This window comes from Cebus imitator, unplaced genomic scaffold, assembly GCF_001604975.1.
Source record: "Cebus imitator isolate Cc_AM_T3 unplaced genomic scaffold, Cebus_imitator-1.0 Scaffold256, whole genome shotgun sequence".
NCBI classification, from domain to species: Eukaryota; Metazoa; Chordata; class Mammalia; order Primates; family Cebidae; genus Cebus; species Cebus imitator.
Genome location: NW_016107571.1, coordinates 1,851,204 through 1,872,506, shown reverse-complemented (window position 1 = coordinate 1,872,506; position 21,303 = coordinate 1,851,204). Strand labels below are relative to the sequence as shown.

The 21,303-nt window shown below is 41.5% G+C and overlaps 1 protein-coding gene and 1 long non-coding RNA gene across 2 annotated transcripts in view; one reads left to right on the top strand and one right to left on the bottom strand.

Moving 5' to 3' along the window:
• Positions 1-6,235: 6,235 nt before the first annotated feature.
• Positions 6,236-14,652, bottom strand: RBM15 (RNA binding motif protein 15). The gene is made up of 2 exons (XM_017499315.2): positions 10,630-14,652; positions 6,236-6,609 (listed from the first exon to the last, which is right to left on the bottom strand). Exons 1-2 carry the CDS (start codon positions 13,493-13,495, stop codon positions 6,563-6,565), a joined length of 2,913 nt encoding a protein of 970 aa, XP_017354804.1. The 5' UTR covers positions 13,496-14,652; the 3' UTR covers positions 6,236-6,562.
• LOC119467049 overlaps positions 14,652-21,303 on the top strand; it is a 23,914-nt gene continuing 17,262 nt past the window's right edge. The window contains exon 1 of the long non-coding RNA XR_005195571.1: positions 14,652-15,285. This is a non-coding gene — a long non-coding RNA (uncharacterized LOC119467049). The remainder of the gene's footprint in view (positions 15,286-21,303) is intronic.

Below are 21,303 nucleotides of genomic sequence, written 5' to 3'. Positions count from 1 at the left end.
TCAAACAGTCCTACTGCCTCGGCCTCCCAAAGTGCTGGGATTACAGCTTCAAGACTCAAGAGCCCAACCTGATAGGCAATTTCCGTTTGTTTGTTTGTTTTGAAACGGAGTCCCCCACTGTCACCTGGGCTGCAGTGCAGTAGTGTTATCTCAGCTCACTGAAACCTCTGCCTCCCGAGTTCAAGCGATTCTCCTGCCTCAGCCTCCCAAGTAGCTGAGATTACAGGCTTGTGCCACCACACCCAGACAATTTCTTGTATTTTTAGTAGAGATGGGGTTTCACTATGTTGGCCAGGCTGGTCTCGAACTTCTGACCTCGTGATCCACCCACCTCGGCCTCCCAAAGTGCTGGGATTACAGGCGTGAGCCACTGCACCCGGCCTCTGATAGACAATTTCTATATGCTAAAATGCAAATCAGTTTTATGAAACATTAATTTTCCCTATAGGTCTTAAAGTGTGTAATAAAAAATACACACACATATAGCATTCCAAAGTATTAATTTTGCCTGTAATAATAATTATATTGTGGACATTGGTGTAATAACTTATGCACAAAAATTTTTCCCTAAGTTTTCATAGGTAAAAAGGAATCTGGTTACCTGAGAAATGTCAAATAAATTCTGCACTTAAAAACTGTATACACACATGTAACTTATTTGCATAGGATAACACCCATTTCACAAAAAGATCCTCTAAATTATTTTTTAGCAAGGGAGTTTGGTTAGATATCACTAGAAAAACTGCAAGTTATGAAATACAGAAAGCATGGTCAGTGTGTTATATCAGTCATATATATGACTACAATGGAAAATGTCATGACAGTTTATTGAAAGCAGAAATAATATGAAGTGGCATGCTCAGAAAATGAAGCATCTTCAGAAAGAAGACTGCTTTGAAAGTTCAGGATGGTCAACAATTATGAGCCCCCCAAAAATAAAATCTTTATTATTGTACTTAAATAAAAGAGCAGTGCTGATCTCTAACAAGAACATATTTATAGTCTCACAGAGAATTTGTGAAATGCTAATAATTTATTTTCTTTGGCATTTGAAGGAAATTTATTACTTTCCTTAGGTAGTCAAATCTTGATCAAATTATATCACTCTCCCTGCTTAAAACCTGCAATGGCTTCCCACAGCAATCAGCATTTAGAATACAATCCAGATATAGTATGCACCTAAAGTCAAATAAATAAATAAATAAATAAATAAATACAATCCAAACCCTTTGTCTGGAGCCTAACAGCCCTAATTCATAGCTTACCACCTCCTTTCTTCCACCAGACTGTAAGCTCCATGAGAAAAGAGAAACACGTCTCGTTTTTTCACAAATATACTCCCAAGATCTAGAATAACGTCTAGTATATAATATGTACCCAAATATCTGAATAGTTCATTGGCTATACTTATGAACACAAATGCAGTATACTCAATCATTTACAGGACAAAAATACTTTTACCTATAATGCCTTTGTCTCAATCCTATTAGTAACTTAGGAGTAGCTGATATAGGTGATGATCCATTAATGGAAACAAGTTTCATGTGTACACACTCAATCCCAGCATCACTTTCAATTTTATGACTACAGTCATAGTATTTTTAGATTGACATCTGAAAACTCAAGGATACCTCAATCAGTTCCTGGCTGTGTATCCCTCAGTCACAAAACTTTTCTGGTGTCCCTTCAGCATTTCATAAACAAAACAGTGACCCATCTTCAGGGCTGTTATGAGGCAAAATTAAATAGTAATCTAGATTGAGTTTCTTGGAGAAATAATTACATGACTAGAAAACTGTTATGTCACTTAAGTGACAATTTTAAGTAATAAATTCCATGGCAATTGCAGTTTTGTTCTCCTAGTCTGCTGCAACAGCTTTGAAGTTATCTTCTAGAAGCTCCTCTCAGTTTCTGAGACAACACAATTCTTGTTTTCCTGCCCAGGCTTTTTTCCAGCACCATCTTCTCTTCCCATGCCTCAAATATGACTTTATCCTAAGTTTACCACAGCACTCTACTCTCTATGGTCCAGTGTTGCTCAACACATGGCCCACTGACCACAGAATACATGAGAATTACCTGGGGGCTTGTAAAAGAACAAAGACTCCTAGGTCATGCTGGTCCTAAGAAATCCCAGAATGTCTAGGAGGTACCAAGGGCCTGCACATTTCCCAAGTACTGCCAATGTTGATAGTTTGAAATCCATTGTCCATTTTTTCAGGCTTGCAGCTTTAATCCCATTCCTAGCCTCCACAAATAGAGTGACCAAGAGAGCCTTAGCTGGGATAAAGTGCTGGTTAGAACTGTGGCGCTATCACTAAACTGTCAAATTATGGTCTGAGACTTAAATGAGACAATGTATGTACAGTCCTTGGCAGAATCCTTGGCCTGAAGTAGACAGTCAATAAATGACTATTATCAATGTGCCCCAACTGATCTGTTTCCACTCTCCAATCCTCAAACTGACCTACTCTTCAGGATTCCCTATTTTTGTTGACTCAACCATTTTACTAGCATTCCAGGCTTCAGTTTGCATCTTATCTTTTCCATCAATCCACAAGCTGTTACATTCTTACTCACGCTTATCTGCCTGACACAACCATCTCAACTTCTCTCTACCATTCCATGTCCTACTCTAACAAATTCTTCTGTAAAGCCTTTCTTGACCATCCCAGTTTCAAGTAACCTACCTGTTTGTATGCTCATTCATACACCTATATCACCAATAAAAATCCATTAGAGGCAGGGTGTGGTAGCTCACGCCTGTAATCCTAGCACTTTGGGAGGCCAAGGTGGGTGGATTGCTTCAAGCCAGGAGTTCAAGACCAGCCTGGCCAACATGGTGAAACTGCGTCTCTACTAAAATAACAAAAAATCAGCCAGGCGTGTAATCCCAGCTACTCAGGAAGCTGAGATGGGAGGCTGAGGCAGGAGAATTGCTTGAACCCGGGAGGCAGAGGTGGCAGTGAGCCGAGATCACACCACTGCACTCCAGCCTGGGCGACAGAAACCCTGCCCCCCCCACCAAAAAAAAAAAATCATTAAAAATTAACTATTCACCTGTTTATATATAGTTTCCCCAATTAAGAGCATAAATTGGTGAAGAGAATAGACAGATCAAAATCTCTTCTTGGTTGCCAAGACCAAACTTGTCTGAGATTTGAAGGAATTTTGTTACTTAATAAATTCCTCTGCCAAGATTTTAAAACTAGATTATAATTCAAGTTACTAAGTTAAAGGATCTTTAACCGGGAAAGCTCAAAAAGACTAACTTGAAATGGGAGATAGAGATGATAGTCAGAAGCCATAATCAGATATACTACTGTCAAAAGAAAAATAGATGCTCTACAAGCTACTAAATATATTGCCTCAGATAAACAGCTTGTAAACAATTGTACAACTATGGAAGTGGCAATTTATGAAATTCAGGTTGTTTTACTGAATCAAGATAATCCTTATTTTCAATTTTAGTGCTCACAGCAAAACTTTTCAAATTGAGCCCAAGTCAATTTAAAGGTGTTCCTGGAAATAGTTTCTTTACAGAACTCTAAATTTAGATCACATGAAGGATACTGGGAAACCACACAAATAACTCAAAAGGGAAGTTTCCAATTTATAAAACCAGAACTCTGAATCTAACACTCAACCCAGGTAATTTTTTTCACAGTGCAGCTGGGAATAAAATGACTTCAGTAATTTCAAAAAAATCATCATGCTGTGTACCTTCCCATTTTGTATGACATGGTTTCATACACAAATAAATAAATGCCCTGTCTGCAACATTTTTTCTTGTTCTTACTAGAGAGATGAAGCTTGAAACCTTAAAAAGACACCAGGCATATAGAAATATGTAGAAAGTATAACATAATCTCTCTAAATCTCCATAGTGATTTAAAATATTTGCTTACTAACTGGAAAAACCACTCAGTAGGCTCATGGTGTGAACTAGCAAGAAAAAGAAAACACACTGAAAACTGACATTTCCATCAGGTATAAAATGTTTAAAGAAATGCAAGGGAGAGACCATTTAGAAAAGCCTCAGATGGCAGCCATCATCTCATAACCAGCAGTTTTAAAAATTCTTATGACAGTGAGAACCTGAAAAATTCCACTGTAGTTCACTTTTTCCTTTTTACTGTATCAAACTATGGGTACATAAGCTGCCTAGCAAAACAATACAAGGAGCTCAATCAAATCTGTGGAAAAAGTAGCCAGTATAGATCAGCTATTGTAGTTACTAGATACTAGATGTCTTCTGGAAGAGATGAAAAAAGAACAATTTTGTTCAAAAATTTTGATCCCATTTAAAATAAAGCAAGGAAACCTAAGTTGTATTATATACTAACAAAGCTGTGCTTGTGATAAGTTGCCAAAACTTCAAATTTGATTAATGTGGGGGAGAAGGGTTCACAAGGCTGGTAAAACTACATAGATACTGAAAATGTTAAGGGCAGACAAAAGCCAGACTTCTCAACAATGCTTATTCATTCCCCTAAAGTTAAGGTTGTCTAATTTTATAATCTCTGTGGGACAAAAAAAAAAAAAAAAAAAAAACCACCTGGCTAAAGTATCTATCACTCACAATCTGATGGCATACTTTCTTTTGTTGCTGTTATACACTGTAATATCTTAACTCTGAAGTTTAGAAATCAGTATTTGTAAACAAGCAACATTTTTATAGCAGTAAATCCTCCTGCATCTTTAAATCATGACTAAGGGTAAAGGCCAAGGTTAACAGCAAATGTCAAAATTGTAAAGGACATCAAGGCTATAGGTCCCAAATCCATAACCAAGATTTTAAAACTCTGGCTCCCACATTAAAAGTATTTTTTAATGTTAAAAATAAATTAAAAAATAAAAATATCAAGTAGAACAAAAGTTCTAACCTTAAATATGACACTTTGGTGAAGGAAGGAAGCTAGTAATGGCAGCAGAGTGCCTTAAGACCTCCACCTAGAGAAACAGACCCAACATTAAAAGCCCTCACCGTATTAATTATAATGCATTTTGACCTCTAAAAACCCTCTTACCTGTTTGTAAGAGTTTATACAGCTGTTTGCCACTGGAACACCACCTTGCAGAGTATAACCGTGGCATCCTTTGTTGATAATCACCTGTTGCCTAGCAATCATCATCCCGCATGGAGACAGACAGCACTAGGGCTCTTCCATCCGAGGTTAAAATTCAAAACAAGCCCAACAAGCCTGCATTTCAAAGGTGGTCTTCGTCTGCAACTAGGTAAGTTTAAAACTGGCAAACAACAACAATGGTGTCTGAAGCCAATGGTGCAGCATTGCTGGCTTCCTCTTGAACTCCAGCGTTGTCACTGTGCACTGAAGTCTCCTGCTGCAAACAGGGGAGTTGTTCTCCTGTACTGGGAACAGGCTTCCAAAACTCAGGAGCCCCTGTACAGGATAATGCAGGAACTAAAGGCAAACATTTTTCTCCTTAAGGATGCCTCCATCTTTTTCCTCACAATCTGTACTACCAACCGAAGTGACTGGGCCTGAGTGTGCGTTCGTACCTATGAAACCGTCACGGTGCATGCACATCCAAGGCATGTGGAACCAAAGGTCAAATAAGGCACAGATACCAAGTAACGGTTCTAATTACAAACGCTAGCTCTCAGGAACTCTTCATCCATTCAGAACTAAACCCATGACTGTATAACTCTGGTAAGAAGCCCCTGGAGACGAAGGAGCTCCTCAAATGTGTCAGGAATGGCTTTATTAACATCATCATTAACATTTAAAAAGCAAACGGAGCATTTCTCCTTCTTTTGGCAATTTGGTGCAAATGTTAAGTGCAAGATAAAGCAATTTCAAACTTCTCTTCAAATTAAAAATGAAACTAAGGCCAAACGTGATGGGTGAACAAAATAAATCAAAACTTAAATTTCAGCAACTCCAGCTCTTCAAACCAGCAAAAGCCCCCGACTCGTGCACTGTGGTGAGGCTTAGGGTGCCTGCCCCGGCTTCTTGCGTGCCAGCAAACAGCACCATTTCCTCATCACGTTGAGAACCGAGAAGCAAATGATCCCCTTCACTGCAAACAAAGGGGGTCAACAGTAACACTAGTGATCCTTCAGAATTGACACACTGTGATAAGTCAAAATGAAATTGATGGTCTCCCTGCTTCTTGCTCAAGACATACAAGATCTGAGCAGCAGCAAGTACCCCCTCGGCTGCAAACAAAGGGGTCAAAGGTTTGCCGTCAATTCACTTCCAGGCAGAAAAACATTTTCCTCAAAAGAAACAATTTATTTAGAATAAAACAAAAGCAGCTCAACTGTGAGCGCACGTTTGAGAGACAGCTACTCTTAAGCTGTGTGAGCCATAAAAAGGGTTTTTCTTTACTTTTCCAGAAATCTTGTGTACACAGCACAAAGCAAAGAGGTCATTTTTTTTCCACTTAAAACACCGGCATTGGCATCACAATAGCAGATACACAACTTTAAGCTGCCATTTTAGTAAAATGCACAAATATTAAACAGATTAGCTTTCTTCCATCAGAGGCCCATGTAAACTCCACACAAGCCACAACTTCTCTTCAAAAGGGTCCATTAGAGCTTTGAATTCCATATCTTCATCCGCTGTTCAACCAGTTTTGCTTGCGGGGGGGAAAAAAAGGTTATTCAGTACAAATGTTTACAATATTAAAAATATATATATTTCCCCTATGCCATTATAGATGAACATAACATTAACAAGACCTTCTTGGATAGTTCACCTCAACTTCAAAAAGCACCAATAATACCCACTGGCATAAACCTTGAAATGAATTTACTGTATGACTAGACATATAACAAATAGAATAGGGTGGGGTTTTCTTTTAGACTGCAATAGAAGATAACAGGACTGAAATATCCTTTATACTCATGTAACTGAGTAAAACATGTTGGAAAAATTCAGAAAAGTTTCACGATCAATTTATAATCTATCAATATATTCTAAATAGAACTTAAAAAGTGAAACTATAAAAAGATGACGTTTAGTCAAACTTTTGCCCCATCTATTTTCATTCTGTAATTTATATGGAGCAACACAGACTACTCCATTATTGTAGAAAGGGGTCGATACAAAGCCATTTAAAAATCCACCCTCATCTATGTTACCAAAGACAGTAGCCGTTATTTTAAGAAAACACTCATACAAATCATTGTTAAACAGCTAAAGAACACTTCAGGACTCTCACTTTTCAACTGTTCAAGCCACACATATAAAACTCTTCATTAAGCTTAACATTTCACCGTGGTTACCTGAATCATTTTCTCCCTTTAGGGATACCACTATAACCACTATAACAGAGTCAGCGCCATGTTTTCTCTCTTCTTCTTCTTCTTATACCTAACTCCTATCTCAAAACCAAACACTGTGGCAGAGACAGAAAAAAAAAATGTCCAGAAATTCTCTCCAAATTTTTTTTCACGTAAAAGGTCATTAAGGCCCTCTTCTCAAGAGGATTTCCTAATTCTGTTATCAGAGATTTTGGGGAATGGTTCCTATACGGACCCAAACTATAGTTCAAACTGTACATGGATAATGAACAATCTGCCTTAAAAAGGTGGATTGACATTTTTTATTTTTAAAAAAGCATTGTCAGTGAAAACCTGCTAATCGTTTTTAAATAAACCTAAACAATGTCTGACTCTGAAAGCAATAACCAAACACCTGACTCTGGGCCTAAAATGATCTGTAAGTCAAGAAGGGCCAGAGTATATTTTACCTTCAAAAGGTGACAAATGCTTATAACCAGCCGGGGGTGGACATTTTAAGATGTAATCCTCAAAAGAAAAACTGTCCACTCTCAGCTAAGAGTCAAAGTACACCAAAAATTTAAATCTTTGTGTGAAAAAAATTATTTATAGGAATCCCAATAAAATAACCAAAAAGTAGAACTATTGGCTAGGTATTGATTGCTTAATTTTCCATAAAATTTGAAGCTGTGATCTAAAAGTCTTATCTTCACATTTTTACCAGTAATACTTAAAGTCATTGAATGATATCCTGAAGTTTTCTTTCCATCCATTTTAACTGAGTTCCAGAAAAATCAACTACATTAAAATAATGATGAAAAAAATTGGTTGTTACAAAGAACATTCAACATTTGGATTATTAAATCCTGGCTAATGAGAAGTAGAACGGTTTTAGACTTTTGCTTTCATTCGAATTCTGAAGATTTAACTAGATACTTTATGGATATTATGAACCTACACAAAAGAATGGGCAATACAAATAAGAGGTTCATGTGGACTATGGCACTCTGTAGGTAATGACCAAACTAAACATAATTTTTTTTTTTATAATACATACATTTAGAAATGGTATCAAATCATTGTTTCAAAAACACTGAAGCACAAATTGCCCAGACCTAACAAAAGCAGCAATGTCAGGTAAGGATTCAAACAAACATGGAGCAAAAACATATACCCTTCTGTAAGCTGTCACACTAACAAAAAAAAAAAAAAAAAAGAGAAAAAACAACACATTTTGGATGACAGTAAAATTAGATACCATGGACTTCACTCTCCAAAGAGCAAAATCATTTGTCCAACTGTCTTATCAAAAGATTTTCAAAAGTTAATGGTTAGTGAGATTATTTCAACAGGAAAAATGTACCTAGCCACAAATTATACTTTGAGCCCATGTATGCACAGACTCCATGCTTGCATTAGTTCCTGAACAGTGTCTACTCCAAACCAAGCACTGCTTTTCGAAAGCAAGAAGCATCAAGTCTTCACTGTAGGATTTCAGGTATTTTCCTGAGGCACAAGGACCTTCATGCTCATAGCTTAGTACCTTCCTTCTCTCAAAATGGCTAGTGTTTCCAGTTTAAAAAGAAACAACAACAACAAAAAAGCCCCACAAAACCTGCACACTTAAAAAATTATAAATGCATAGTGAAAACCAAGAGGGATGACACAGCAGTGATGATACTTTCGTGCTGACATGCATTAGACACCTGTCATAATGTAAAATAAAAATTACATGACATTTTCCCTGGGTTATTATTGGTGCTATTTCAAAACTACCAGCTTTGATAACAGAAAGAAAACAGTTGGGTTCTGCCAGGCTTCAAATAAGTCACTTTCATAGAACAAAAACATGACTGTGATCCAGAAGGTCCAAAAGTCTCTAATCATAATTAAGTATCAAGGGCCTTAGCTGAAGTCTTCAGCACTTAAATCAAGGGGAAAAATATAGTTACTAATGACCTGACAAAGTAGGGGTGAGACAGAGGGGGTAGATTAAAAAAAATAATAATAGTAATCTATTACCGTTAAGCAGCAAAAGTCCTTGCCGAGAACCAGAGGTTGATATCATTCTCAGCTTTGGGAAAAAAACAAAACCAAAAAAAAAACAAAACAGAAACTGTGAAGGTAAGTTAAATGATCCTGCAATTAATTCCAGGTGTCTGGGAAAATAAAACAATTAAGAAAAGGTTTTCCTACACTGACATTTCAATTCTGTAGCTGGACAGCAGTAAGAATACTAAACATAAAACTTCCAAGATGTTCAAAACATTTCTAATAATGTAATGTCATTACTGTTTAAATATGAAAATAAAAGACAAGCAAAATTTTAAAAGAGGATGTCAAAGGCATTTTATGATAACTTTAAAAAAAAATTATGCAATCCAAATATGGCTGATTAATGCCCACTGAAACAAAACATGACTGTGAGCCTGCAGACAACTCTTCTTTCTATTATTGAAACCAGAAATTTGAATGGATACAACAACAAAAACTCATCTTTGATGAAGAACACTTAATTTTGAAATATGCACAATTAGAACTGTTCCTGCTACACCTCTGAAAAAGTCAGTAAAAACACCACCACACACCAATTACTGACCAAATAATTCTGATTTTAAAAGCACCTACTCACTTCTTGCATACTAGTGTAAGCATAAGACATATATGGTTTGTAACATAGTCCTTAATTTTTACTGAACAGTTACTGCTACAAACCAAAAGTGCATATACGGGATACAGAACTCTAGAACAAATCATTTTAAAAATGCATGTTAAAACAAACTCTCTGGGAATAAACTGTATCTTAAGAAATACTCAAAAACCTGATTAAAACAATTACAATGCTATACAATTTACCAGCATAAATCTTTGAGATCCCTGATCAAATTTCAGTCATACACACTTCTGGTAAAAGAATTATTTATGTACACACCAATCAAGTCTTTTTTAGATGGATGTTACTCTTTATATGGTCAGTGGACTCTTTTCTCCAGATTCTGACTTTTCAAAATTTTGGTTTCGCAACTCGGGATTTTTTAAGCTCAAGATTAAAAAAAAAAAAAAAAAAAAAAACTGAAGAGAGGAAAAAAAAATTACTCATAAGGGTGGGGACTCCTAATTAAAGCAAATCCATTTGCCTGCTACCTTTAGGGCATCACTTTCACTTAATAGCTAAACAAACAAACAAACAAAAACAGCTAAATTGTCCTGACTTCTATTTTAAAGACATTTATAAAAATATAAAAAAGAAAACACTATAATTAACAACTAACTAAAAAGAAAATTGCATCTGATGCTGTATCCCATTACACATCACAAAACAGGAACCATGTCAAAGTAGTAAATACAAGTTACACACGGACTTTAGGACGCACCACGGACAATGATCATGACCAGGTAATCTTCTTCAGATTTGGCCAGTGCCTTGGCAGGGGAATCCAGGAACTGCTGGGAGAACTCACAAGGTGGGAAGGCATGAAGGACCCCGGTGTTTTCCTTGTCTTTGTTGCCCCCCACAGGGAGGCTGATCACCCCGGCTGCCTGCTTTTGCTTTAAATAGGACACAAGGTTCCTAAGTGGCCTCTGAGTAGAAGTGGCAGTGTCTGATGCAGCTGAGGAAGAGGAGGACCGGCTGTCAGAACTTCCAGGCACAGCCAGAAGAATGGCATAACCATTGGGCCCTGCTACTTTGATGCGTCGAGTTACTTCATCCAACTTGGGCTGATCCAAACGGAGACGCTGAGTGATCTTGAGCTGGGCCACTTTGCCTCCAGTTGAACCCTCCACAAGAAGACTGCTAGCCACTTGGAGGTCACCCTGCAACAGATGCATGTTGGAAGGAAAGTTGCTGTTCTTCAGTAGAAGCATGCCCTGCCAGGCCAAACAGAGTTTGGGAGAGGCTGCTGCCGCAGGAGCTGTGCCCCCATCCTGCTTCTGGGACAGGGACTTCAGCTTGGAGGAAGCAGTGCTGGTGCTAGGTGCACTCCCATCAGAGCGGTCTTCTTTTTTCAAAGGGCTTTTTCCCTCAGTGGGAGCAGTTGTCCGGTGCTTCCTATCCCGTTCGGCTGATGCAGAGTTTTTACGGTCTCGCTTGTCACCCTGGCTTTTCTCCAAGCTGCCTCGTCTGTCTCTGATTGGAGAAGGCCTTTCCAAGAGAAGAAGACGAGAAGATCGATCATTGTCGCTGTTGTAACGATCCCGACTACTGCTCAATTCTGGACTACGATCAGGAGAAGGAGCACAGTGACGCTTTCGTGGGCGGTCACTTTCAGGAGACCTATCCAGATGTCGTCCTCCACTCTCCTCAGGCAGCCTTCGCTTCCTAGGCTGGTCTCTGCTGCTAGGCAGATCTCGATCACCTCTGTCCCGGTCCAAGGACCAACCATCTCGCCTGCGATCCAGGCTATCCAGTGGCTCATAAGCAGGCACAGAAGTAGCTGCAGTCCGAGTGCTGCGTTCCCTGACTGGGGGTGGGGGTGGCACCCAATCAGAGTCAGGATAAAGGTCCCTATCACGATCTCTGTATAGTAAGGGTGGTGTCCTATCCCGAGCACCCCTCAAAGGATCAGGTGCCCGATGTCCAAAGGCATCTGTCACCAGCTCATAATGAGTCAAGGGCAGAGGCTGCAGATATTGCTGCTGGTAACGGTGCTCAGTGTCGGCAAAGTCTACTCTAAGGCGTCGATCTGGGCCACCAAGTGGGAAGCCCCGCATATGGGTCCAGGCAGCATGCGCTGCATCCAGGCTTTCATACTGGATATATGCCCAACTGTCACCTTTTCGGTAATCTATGGTGCGTATGGTGCCAAATCGATCAAATTCTCGTGCCAGGGCAGCAAGAGGAACCCAAGGTCCCAGGCCTCCCACCCAGAGGCGGGTGGTGGGTGTAGCTTTACCATAACCAATTTTGATAGGATTCCGAATTATAATTTTGCCAGACATTGCTAATTTGGCCCGGTGAGACATATCTAGGTTCTCAAATTTGAGAAAGCCATAAGTACTAGTCTGGCCGCGAGACGGCCTCTTGATATCTACTTCTGTGATGACTCCAAAGCGATCAAACGCCCTTCTTAAATCACTCTCGGTTACAGTGATGTCTAGGTTGCCCAAGAAAAGCGTCCGGTTAGCTCGCTGATCATCCTCGGGTGAAATCTCATCCACTTCTCTGAAAGGAGCAGCACCTGCTCCAGCTCCCACCCTTGGCTCAAGGCTGTATGCTGGGCGCACTCTCTCGTAGAATGGGTAGTCTCTTTCTCTCTCCAGCTCTCGAGGCAATGGTGGTGGAGGTGGAGGGGGCAGGCGGCCAAGAGCCAACTGCTGCAGCCGGTAGTCTCTGTATCCCAAAGCAGCGCCACCAGGGGAAAGTGATCTCTGGCCTCCACCACCTCCAGGAGGGTGCCGGTGACCACCTGCAGAGGCCCCGACCACGCTGGCTGATGGAGGATAAGTATCTTTGTCTAAAGGGGAGCGGCTGCGGCGCCGGCTCACATACACAGCTTCTATCTTCAGAGGCCGGTCATAGAGCACCAGGCGGCCTCTGGCATGCTTGGCCGCCCGCGCGTCCTCTGGCCGCCGGAAGTTCACAAAGGCTACCCGCTCATCCCCGCTGCCAGAACCCGACAGATGACTGATTTTGACACTTACATCACCGAAGCGTTTGAATTCATGAAACAGGCCGTCCTCCACCGCTTCGTCACTCAGCTGGGACCCCAACTCGCTTATCTTCAGAGTCTTGTATTCCCCGCCGTCCCCGCCGCCGGGAGCTGAGGAGGCGGCCCCAGAGGAACGTGACTCCCCGCCTCCACCCCGGGAGCTGCTGCGCGACTCGCCCCCGCCCGAGGAATTTTTGGTGCTCGGGGAGCTATAACTATGCAAGCGGCTACTGGAGCTGCCCCCACCGGTGTCATACTCGCGGCTGCCACCTCGGCTGCTGGACTTATCTAGGTGCAGACTCCGCCGCGACCCGCCGCCGCTATCTGTCTTTCCGCTGCTGCTCCCGTTGCTGCCACCAGAGCCACCTAACTTCTTGCTCCGCTCCCCGCGGGAAGTCGAGTCCTCACCACCACGGGAGCGCTTGGCTTTGACTGGCGAGCGCTCTTTCCCCTTCATTGTTGCGGGTCGTCGGAGGTCGTCTCCGCGGAGGTGATTAACCCGCCACCCCGCACTCGTTTCACACAGCGGAACCGCACGCCGCCATCTTGGACTCCGCCGCGACACAGGATCCCGCCCCGCAGTCCTCATTGGCCAATTAGCTCTCTCTTCTACAGTCTCATTGGAAAAATTATTTGTCTATCTTTACATCTCCCCGCGCTCCAGGAAGGCGCCCGCCCAACCACTGTTATTGGGTTCTCAACGCCCCAGTCAGAGTACCTCATTGGTTATATTTGTTGTCTATCTTAACGGTTCCTCGCGCCAGGCTGTAGCTCCGCCCCCAGCACTCTACGGTCATGTGACCCGAAGTCTGGAGGTCTTGATTGGACGAAAAGTCTGCCCTGTAACGGTACTTCTTACTCGGTGAAAGCAGCAACCCCACCTCCTCATCCCTTTCATTGGCTTATAAACCCGTCCTTTAAACCACTATTTGGGAGGTCGGGCCATCTGTTTCAGCGTTTTTTCCAGAGGCAGCCTCACAGCGATATCGCGAGAGACGGTGAGCTTCCCTCGGTCGACCCCCTTTTTCCAACTCCTCCGGCGGCTAAAAGAAGTTTAAATCTGATTGGATGTCGGCAAGGAAGTTGATAGGCTGAAATAACTGTCCATCACTTGCTTAAAGGGGTAGGCCCGTGTAAAGGAGGAGGCTGACTGAAGGGGAAAGACTAGAACACGTGCTTACTGTGCGACGTCACTTAGATGTCGCGAGAGGGTGGCTGTGAGCCAGCCCCGCCTCCCCGCCTTTTCAGCGTCCTCCCACAAATATTTGTTCAGTTCCGTGAGGTACTTAGCTGTGCTTCGGCCGTTGGAGTTCGAAACTTTTGGACTCCCCGCCATCCTACCTGTGCCGGCCCAGGGGCGTGGCAGGCTCTCCGGCTGTCGGGGCCCTCCAGTCCCTCAGGAAGCCGTCCTGGGACGCCTAGCGGACACCATCTTAGGTCGCTGTGGCCGCTGCGTGAATAGCCGGGGGGAGCCCCGCCCCCCGCGCGCGGGAGAGCCCGGCCTGCGGTCACCCGGGTCCTCTGAGCAAGGAGTTCATGGTTCCTGCAGCCCCAGGTCACGCTGACGCCCTGGGGCGGTGCTGACACAAGGAGCTTCAAGAACTTCAAGCTGCGCGGCGAAGAAGCAGTCCTCGCTTGGGAGCCCGGCTTTCCCGGGCGCTCCCCGTTCCCTCCCAAGTACTTTGGCAGCAGAGGGGAGTGACCGTCGCTCCCCGCCTCTTGGCCCGCGGGCGGAGCCGGAACTGTCGGGACAGCGTGGACGTGTCTCTGGGCGGCCTGTTTTATTTTGCGAATCTGTGTGGGTTTTTAAATTCTGTTGCCCCGTAAAATACCTATGTTTCTTTTTAACATCTAATGCTTCTCCCCGGAAAATCATCAAGCGAAATTTAGGCTCCATGCAGATATGTCACTTGGTTTCCCCCCTGTAACTTCGGTATCCCCCACACTCCGCTTATTGTGTTAGAAGCCAGCAGCACTGGCACCTTGCAGCCGCTCCAGATCCACCTCGTTTGGCTCCTCCACTCGTTCCCTTTACAACTCTTTTCCGTAGAGCATTACTGTGGCGGACAGAGCACCTGTGGGAGGTGCAGGCGATGGCGAGCTTAGCGGGGTGCGGCCTGCGCCCTAGCGCTTTGCCGGCTGCTGGAGGGACGCAGCGCTGAGGTCACCACAGCCTTTAGACTGTCTGCAGCCCTCCCAGGTATTCGCCGGGGCGGAGGTTATGGGGATTCTTACATTGATCCCGTCCTCAACCTGTTTCCCAAGACGTAATCTGTAATAGAGGGTGTGAGGTGTTTTTAAACATGACATTTTTCAAGGTAACAATAATGTCCCAAAAGCCGAAACCTAAACTTGAAAAGCGTGTTAAGATTAGGAACTGTAACCTAAATTTAGCGGCCGAGCCATCCTTCTTTTTGTAAGTAATCCTGAGGAATGTGAAGCTGCAGGCCTTCTATCCCTTGATTAGATCAAAGACATTTGAAGGAAGAAGCTCAATTGTAAAGCATGAAAGTCTACGATATTGTAATGTGTAAACATATTCATTGTATTAAAATGGGAAATAAAACCATAAGGCCTAAAATAATGTGTATAATATGCTACCATTTGTGGTTTAAAAAATTACATTTGTGAGTATGTACAGTTTGAAAATATAATTGCTTGGAAACTTCCGTGACAAATACATGGGAAAGTGTTACTAGGATCGCCCTGAGGCTGGGTGTGAGGGTCTGGAATAGGAGGGAGACTTCACTTTTCTTTGTAGAAATCTTTTGTTTTCTACAAAAAGCAAGCTATTACTCCTTCAATTTAAAAAAACAATTATTTTTAATTTTCCTTAAACTATTTTTATGGAAAAAGTTTAAAATATGTAAAAGAATACTATAAAGAACTCCATGTACCCAACACCCTATTTCAACAATTGTCAAATCATGTCAGTCTTGTTTCATCTGCATCACACTTCCCACTCTTCCTTTCTCCATTGTTTTCTTCCAGACTTACCTGATAGATTTCCTGCCCCAGTTGTGGAATCAGCCATTTCTCCAGAGAGCCCTGGTTCCTTTTAGTGGGAAATGATATTTAAAGATAATCTGGATGCTGGTAGAGGGGGGAAAAAAAAAACATGAACACATTCTTTGTAAAAGCACGAAATAAAAGAAAAAGGTTTACCTGGGTTTAAATTTGCTTCAAGGTTATATTAGTAGACCACAAATGGAAATTGAAGTTAAGCCATTATCTGATTATTCAATGTAATAGCCAATCGAGATAATAAACCAGGCACCAGAGTGACTTTTTAACCTAAATTGACCTGCTAAGGTGACTCACTGATGAAAGAAAAAGATAATGACCAAATCAGTAGTTTTCCAAACCCATGATAGGGGTTGAGGGAGCGCTAGAGTTGAGAGAAAGAATTCAGGGAGATAAGCAGGCACCCAGTCTGTGTGAACATGCGCCAGAGGCATGCCAAGCTTAGTGACTTGCCATTTCAAATACCAGGGAGCTTGATGGAAGCTACTGCCCGCAGCTGGCTAGTATGAAGTCTTGCCTAGGGAGACTGGTAATCTGCCTGGAGCCAAAAGGACTAGTAAGGTTTATGATTAGATAGAAAAGGCCTAAATTCCATTACAAGTAACAGCCAAAATATCGCCTGTGATGTGTGACTGTGACTATTCCACCTCAGATCATCCAGGCATTAGATTCTCATAAGGAATACACAATCTAGATCCCTCACATACTCAGTTCACAATAGGGTTAACCCTCCTCTGAGAATCTAATGCCTCTGCTGATCTGTCAGGAGATGGAGCGCAGGCAGTAATGCTCCCTCACCTGCCCCCCTCAGCTGCTGTGCAGCCAGGTCTTAACAGGCAACTGACTAGTACTGGTCCACAGCCCGGGGGCTGGGAACCCCTGCTTTAAAGCATAAAGCTACTTAGTGAGTTTTTTGTTTTAGAGACAGGGACTTGCTTTGTCACCCAGGTTGGAATGTAATGGTGCAATCATAGCTCACTGCAACCTCGAATTCCTGGCTCAAGCAATCCTCCCTATTCAGCCTCCCAAGTAGCTAGGACGGCAGGCACACACCACCACACCCAGCTAATTTTTTAATTTTTTTGTATCCATGAGGTCTAGCCAGGTTGCCCAGGCTGATCTCAAACTCCTGGCCTCAAGTGATCCTCCCACCTCAGCCATCCCAAAGCACTGAGATTACAGGCATGAGCCACTGCACCCAGCCAAGTGAGGTTTTAACATCCTCTGTTTACACATGTGCTTTAGAGAGCACATGTGTAAAAGTGGATAAAAGTGACCCATGGTTTAGATGGCCAGGACTTTGAACTCTTCGTTTGCTGTTGATGATGGAATTGCTAAGGTGCAACCTGAGCTTTCATTTGATCTCCTTGTGATCCATGGCCAGATTTGTGAGAACAGCTGACCTAGGTGAGGAGGATCTTTCGATAGTCATGAAAACAGGGCTGGATTTGGTGGCTCACACCTGTAATCCTAGCACTTACGGAGGCCAAAGTGGGTGTATCATTTGAGTCAGGAGTTGGAGACCAACGAGGCCAACATGGTGAAACCCCAGCCCACATCTCTACTAAAAATACAAAAATTAGCTGGGCGTGGTGGTGGACGCCTGTAATCCCAGCTATTTGGGAGGCTAAGGCAGGAAAATCCCTTGAACCCAGAAGACGGAGGTTGCAGTGAGCTGAGATTGTGCCATAGCACTCTAGCCTTCCAGCCTGGGCAACAGTGCAAGACTCAGTCTCAAAAAAAAAAAAAAAAAAAAAAAAACAGGGTTATGTTACCAGCAGATTCCTTGGGTATCAGAGCAGCTCTGTAAGGATACTAAAAACCACTGAATTGTATACTTAATTAATTAATTAATTTATTATTCGACCAAGAAATTCTCCTATCTCAGTCTCCCAAGTAGCTGGGATTACCTGTATGTACAACCATGCCCAGCTAATTTTTGAATTGTATACTTTAAATGTGTAAACTTTATGGTATATAAATTAAGCTTAATAAAGACTGAAAACATACTGACATCCTAAACTTATGTGCATGTATTCAATCAAATGTCCTCTTTCCACCCTTACCTTTCCTAGGTTTTATTGTTTGTGTATCCTCAATACACACATAGACAATTACTACTGCAATATGAAATTTATCTTGGGAGCTGAGAGTCATTCAATTTCTTGGCAGATGCAAAAACAAAACAAAACAAAACAAAAAGGCTAAAGCTGGGAATTAAAAATTTTTTCCCACCCATAATAGTAGATTAAAATTTTCTATTTCAGCTTCCTTCATAAAGTGAGTGGTGTCTTGACAGTTATTTTATTTGGTCTGCAGAAAAAGTGTATATTTTACCCATAGACATATATTAAATCTCAAAAGCAGCAAACAGTCACTCAGGAGCCAGTTTGTGTTACAAAATCACGATTTGTGATCTGTGAGTTTTTTAAACAGCTTTATTAAGATAAAATTTATATACCATAAAGTTTACCCATTCAAAGTATACAATTCAGGGGGTTTTAGAATCCTTACAGAGCTGTCCATGTGTTTCCTCCTTTAATATTGTTAAAGAAAGCACTCTGCTATAACTTCTTCGTGACTAAGCCCTAAGATAATTATCTTTTATTTATTTAGACACCTTATAGGGTAGTGATTAAGAGTACACACTCTGGAGCCAGCCAGCCTGGATTAAATCCCAACTCTACTATGGGCCTCAGAAGAGTTACTGGCAACCTCTCTGCACCTTGATTTTCTCCTCACTGGGAAGATTAAATGGGTTAAACCATATACTTGGCCCATGGTAAGCACTGCATAAATGATTGCTATTATTAATATATTTTCTCTTTGAACTTGGGTACATAGAATTGGATTAATTATAATCCTTAATTCATGGTATACAATCAGCAGTGAGTGGTCCATATCTTCAATGTTTATTATTTATTATTAACATAATGAAAATCCATGAAATCAGCACTCAATCCAGCACTCAAAGAAATAGAAAATTACCAGGAATTTACATCTACCTAAAGGCTGCTCCTCTATCCTTTCTACTGCCCACCTTCATCAATATCCTGAGTGTAGTATTTAGCAATCCTTGCCTTGTAAAATGATTTTTAAAGAAATTTTAAAGAATTCATATGTGTGTGTGCTTGCACATGTGTGCACACACACCTGAAAAATATATTATTTTCATTTTTCTTGTTTTTGAACTTTATACAAACTTGTATTTGAACAACATACTATATATAACTTTCTGAGATTTACATTTTTTCTATTGTGTTACTATGATTCTTCCATATTATCATGTATAATAGCTATAGTTTATTTCCATTGTTGTAAAATATCTCATTATATGGAATATACTACTATTTATTTATCCATTCTTCTTTTGATTTGGACTATGAATATTTTCTACTTTTTATGCTATTATGAAGAGTGCTTGATATAATTTGAATGTTGTGCCCTCTAATCTCATGTTGAAATGTAATCTTCAGTGTTGAAAGTGGAGCTTGCTGAGAGGCATTTGGATCATAGGGGAGGATCTTTCCTGGCTTGGTGCTGTCCTCGTGATAGTGAGTGAGTTCTCCGGAGTTCTTGTTTAAAAGTATATGGCACTCCACTCTCTCACTCACACTCTCACTATGTGATATGCTGGCTCCCCCTTTGCCTTCTGTCATGATCGTAAGCAGCGCAAGGCCTCACCAGAAGCTGACAGATGTCAGCACCATGCTTCCTGTACAGCCTGCAGAACTGTAAGCCAGTTAAATCTCTTTTCTTTTTAAATTACCCAGTCTTGTGTATTCCTTTATAGCAATGCAGAATGGCCTAACACAGTGCTACCATGAAGATCCTTATTCATATGTCCTGAGGCACACATGCAAGAATTTCCCTGGGATAGGATGAAGAGGTGGAAGGTGAAGGATGCTAGGAGTGGAATTATTGGATTAAAAAGGTATATTGAAGCTGGCCTGTAATTCTAGCTACTCAGGAGGCTGAGGTAGATGGATCAATTGAGCTCAGGAGTTCCAAGGCCAGCGTGGGTAATATAGTGAGACCCTCCGTGTCTTTTTTTTTTTTTTTTTATATAAAGGTTATAAATGTCCAGTTTCATAGGATAATGTTGAATTGTTTTCTAAACCGGGTTTTTTTTTTTTTAGTAATTTACAATCTCATCAGTAGTATATAAGAGATCTTATTGATCCGTGTGACTAACATTTTATAACTTTTTTTAATCAAATAAATGGACATAAAATAGCATGTCTCTGTGGTTTTGATGTTTTACTTCCTTGATTACTAGTGAGGTTGCTGAGGATTCTTCTGCCTCAGCCTCTTGAGTAGCTGGGATTACAGGCATGCATCACCACGCCCAGCTAATTTTTAGTATTTTTAATAGAGATGGGTTTTCTCCATGTTGGTCAGGTTGGTCTCGAACTCCCAACCTCAGGTGATCTGCCTGCCTCAGCCTCCCAAAGTGCTGAAATTACAGGCATGAGCCACTGTCCCCGTCGTGCTATCAAGTTTTTAATTATAGAAGTTGAATTTCAGCCAAGCCCAGTGGCTCATGCCTGTAATATCAGCACCTTGGGAGGCTGAGGCAGGTGGATCATGAGGTCAGGAGTTCGTGACCAGCCTGGCTAACATGGTGAAACCCGTCTCTACTAAAAATACAAAAATAAGGCTGGGCATGGTGGTGTGCACCTGTAATCCCAGTTACTATGGAGCTGAGTCAGGAGAATTGCTTGAACCCAGGAGGCGGAGGTTGCAGTGAGCCAAAGTCATGCCACTGCACTCCAGCTTATGCGATACAATGAGACTCTGGCTGAAAAAAAAATAATAATAAATAATAATAATTTTGTGCATGAAACAAAGTTTGTGTTAATGTTTTTGTGTGATAATTTTCACTCGTGGTTTCATGTCGGTGCTCACAAAGTTTTGGGTTTGGGAACATTTGAAATTTCATATTAGGGATGCTAAACCCATACTGGAACAATTAATACAATTTGAATATGTATTATGAATTAGTTAATAGTAATGTACCAATGTTATAGTTCTTGATTTTGATCATTGTTCTGGGGTTATTAAGATAATGCTTGTGAGCTCAGAAACACATGCTGAAATACTTAAGGTGTGAAAGGAAAATAAATGTGGGATCCTCAAGTCACTAAGCCAAAGGGAAAAAAATCAAGCTGGGAACTGCTTAGGGCAAACCTGCCTCCCATTCTATTCCTAACAAAGATAGCTACTAAGATAAAAAAGCTACATACCTCACTCACAATTCCTCCTTAGGGAAATTCCTTGCGGACAAAGGACAGGCAGAACTCAAAGTCATCCCTCTGCTCACTGAGATAAATGCATATCTGATCGCTTCCTTTGGAAAGGCTAATCAGAAAC

Excerpts from the sequence above, each read along its gene's own strand:
- RBM15 (XM_017499315.2), bottom strand. The coding sequence starts at position 13,495 with ATGAGGACTGCGGGGCGGGATCCTGTGTCGCGGCGGAGTCCAAGATGG. Across the intron at positions 6,610-10,629 it reads GGTCATGATCATTGTCCGTG|CAAAACTGGTTGAACAGCGG; the intron begins GTGCGTCCTAAA and ends CCCCCCCGCAAG.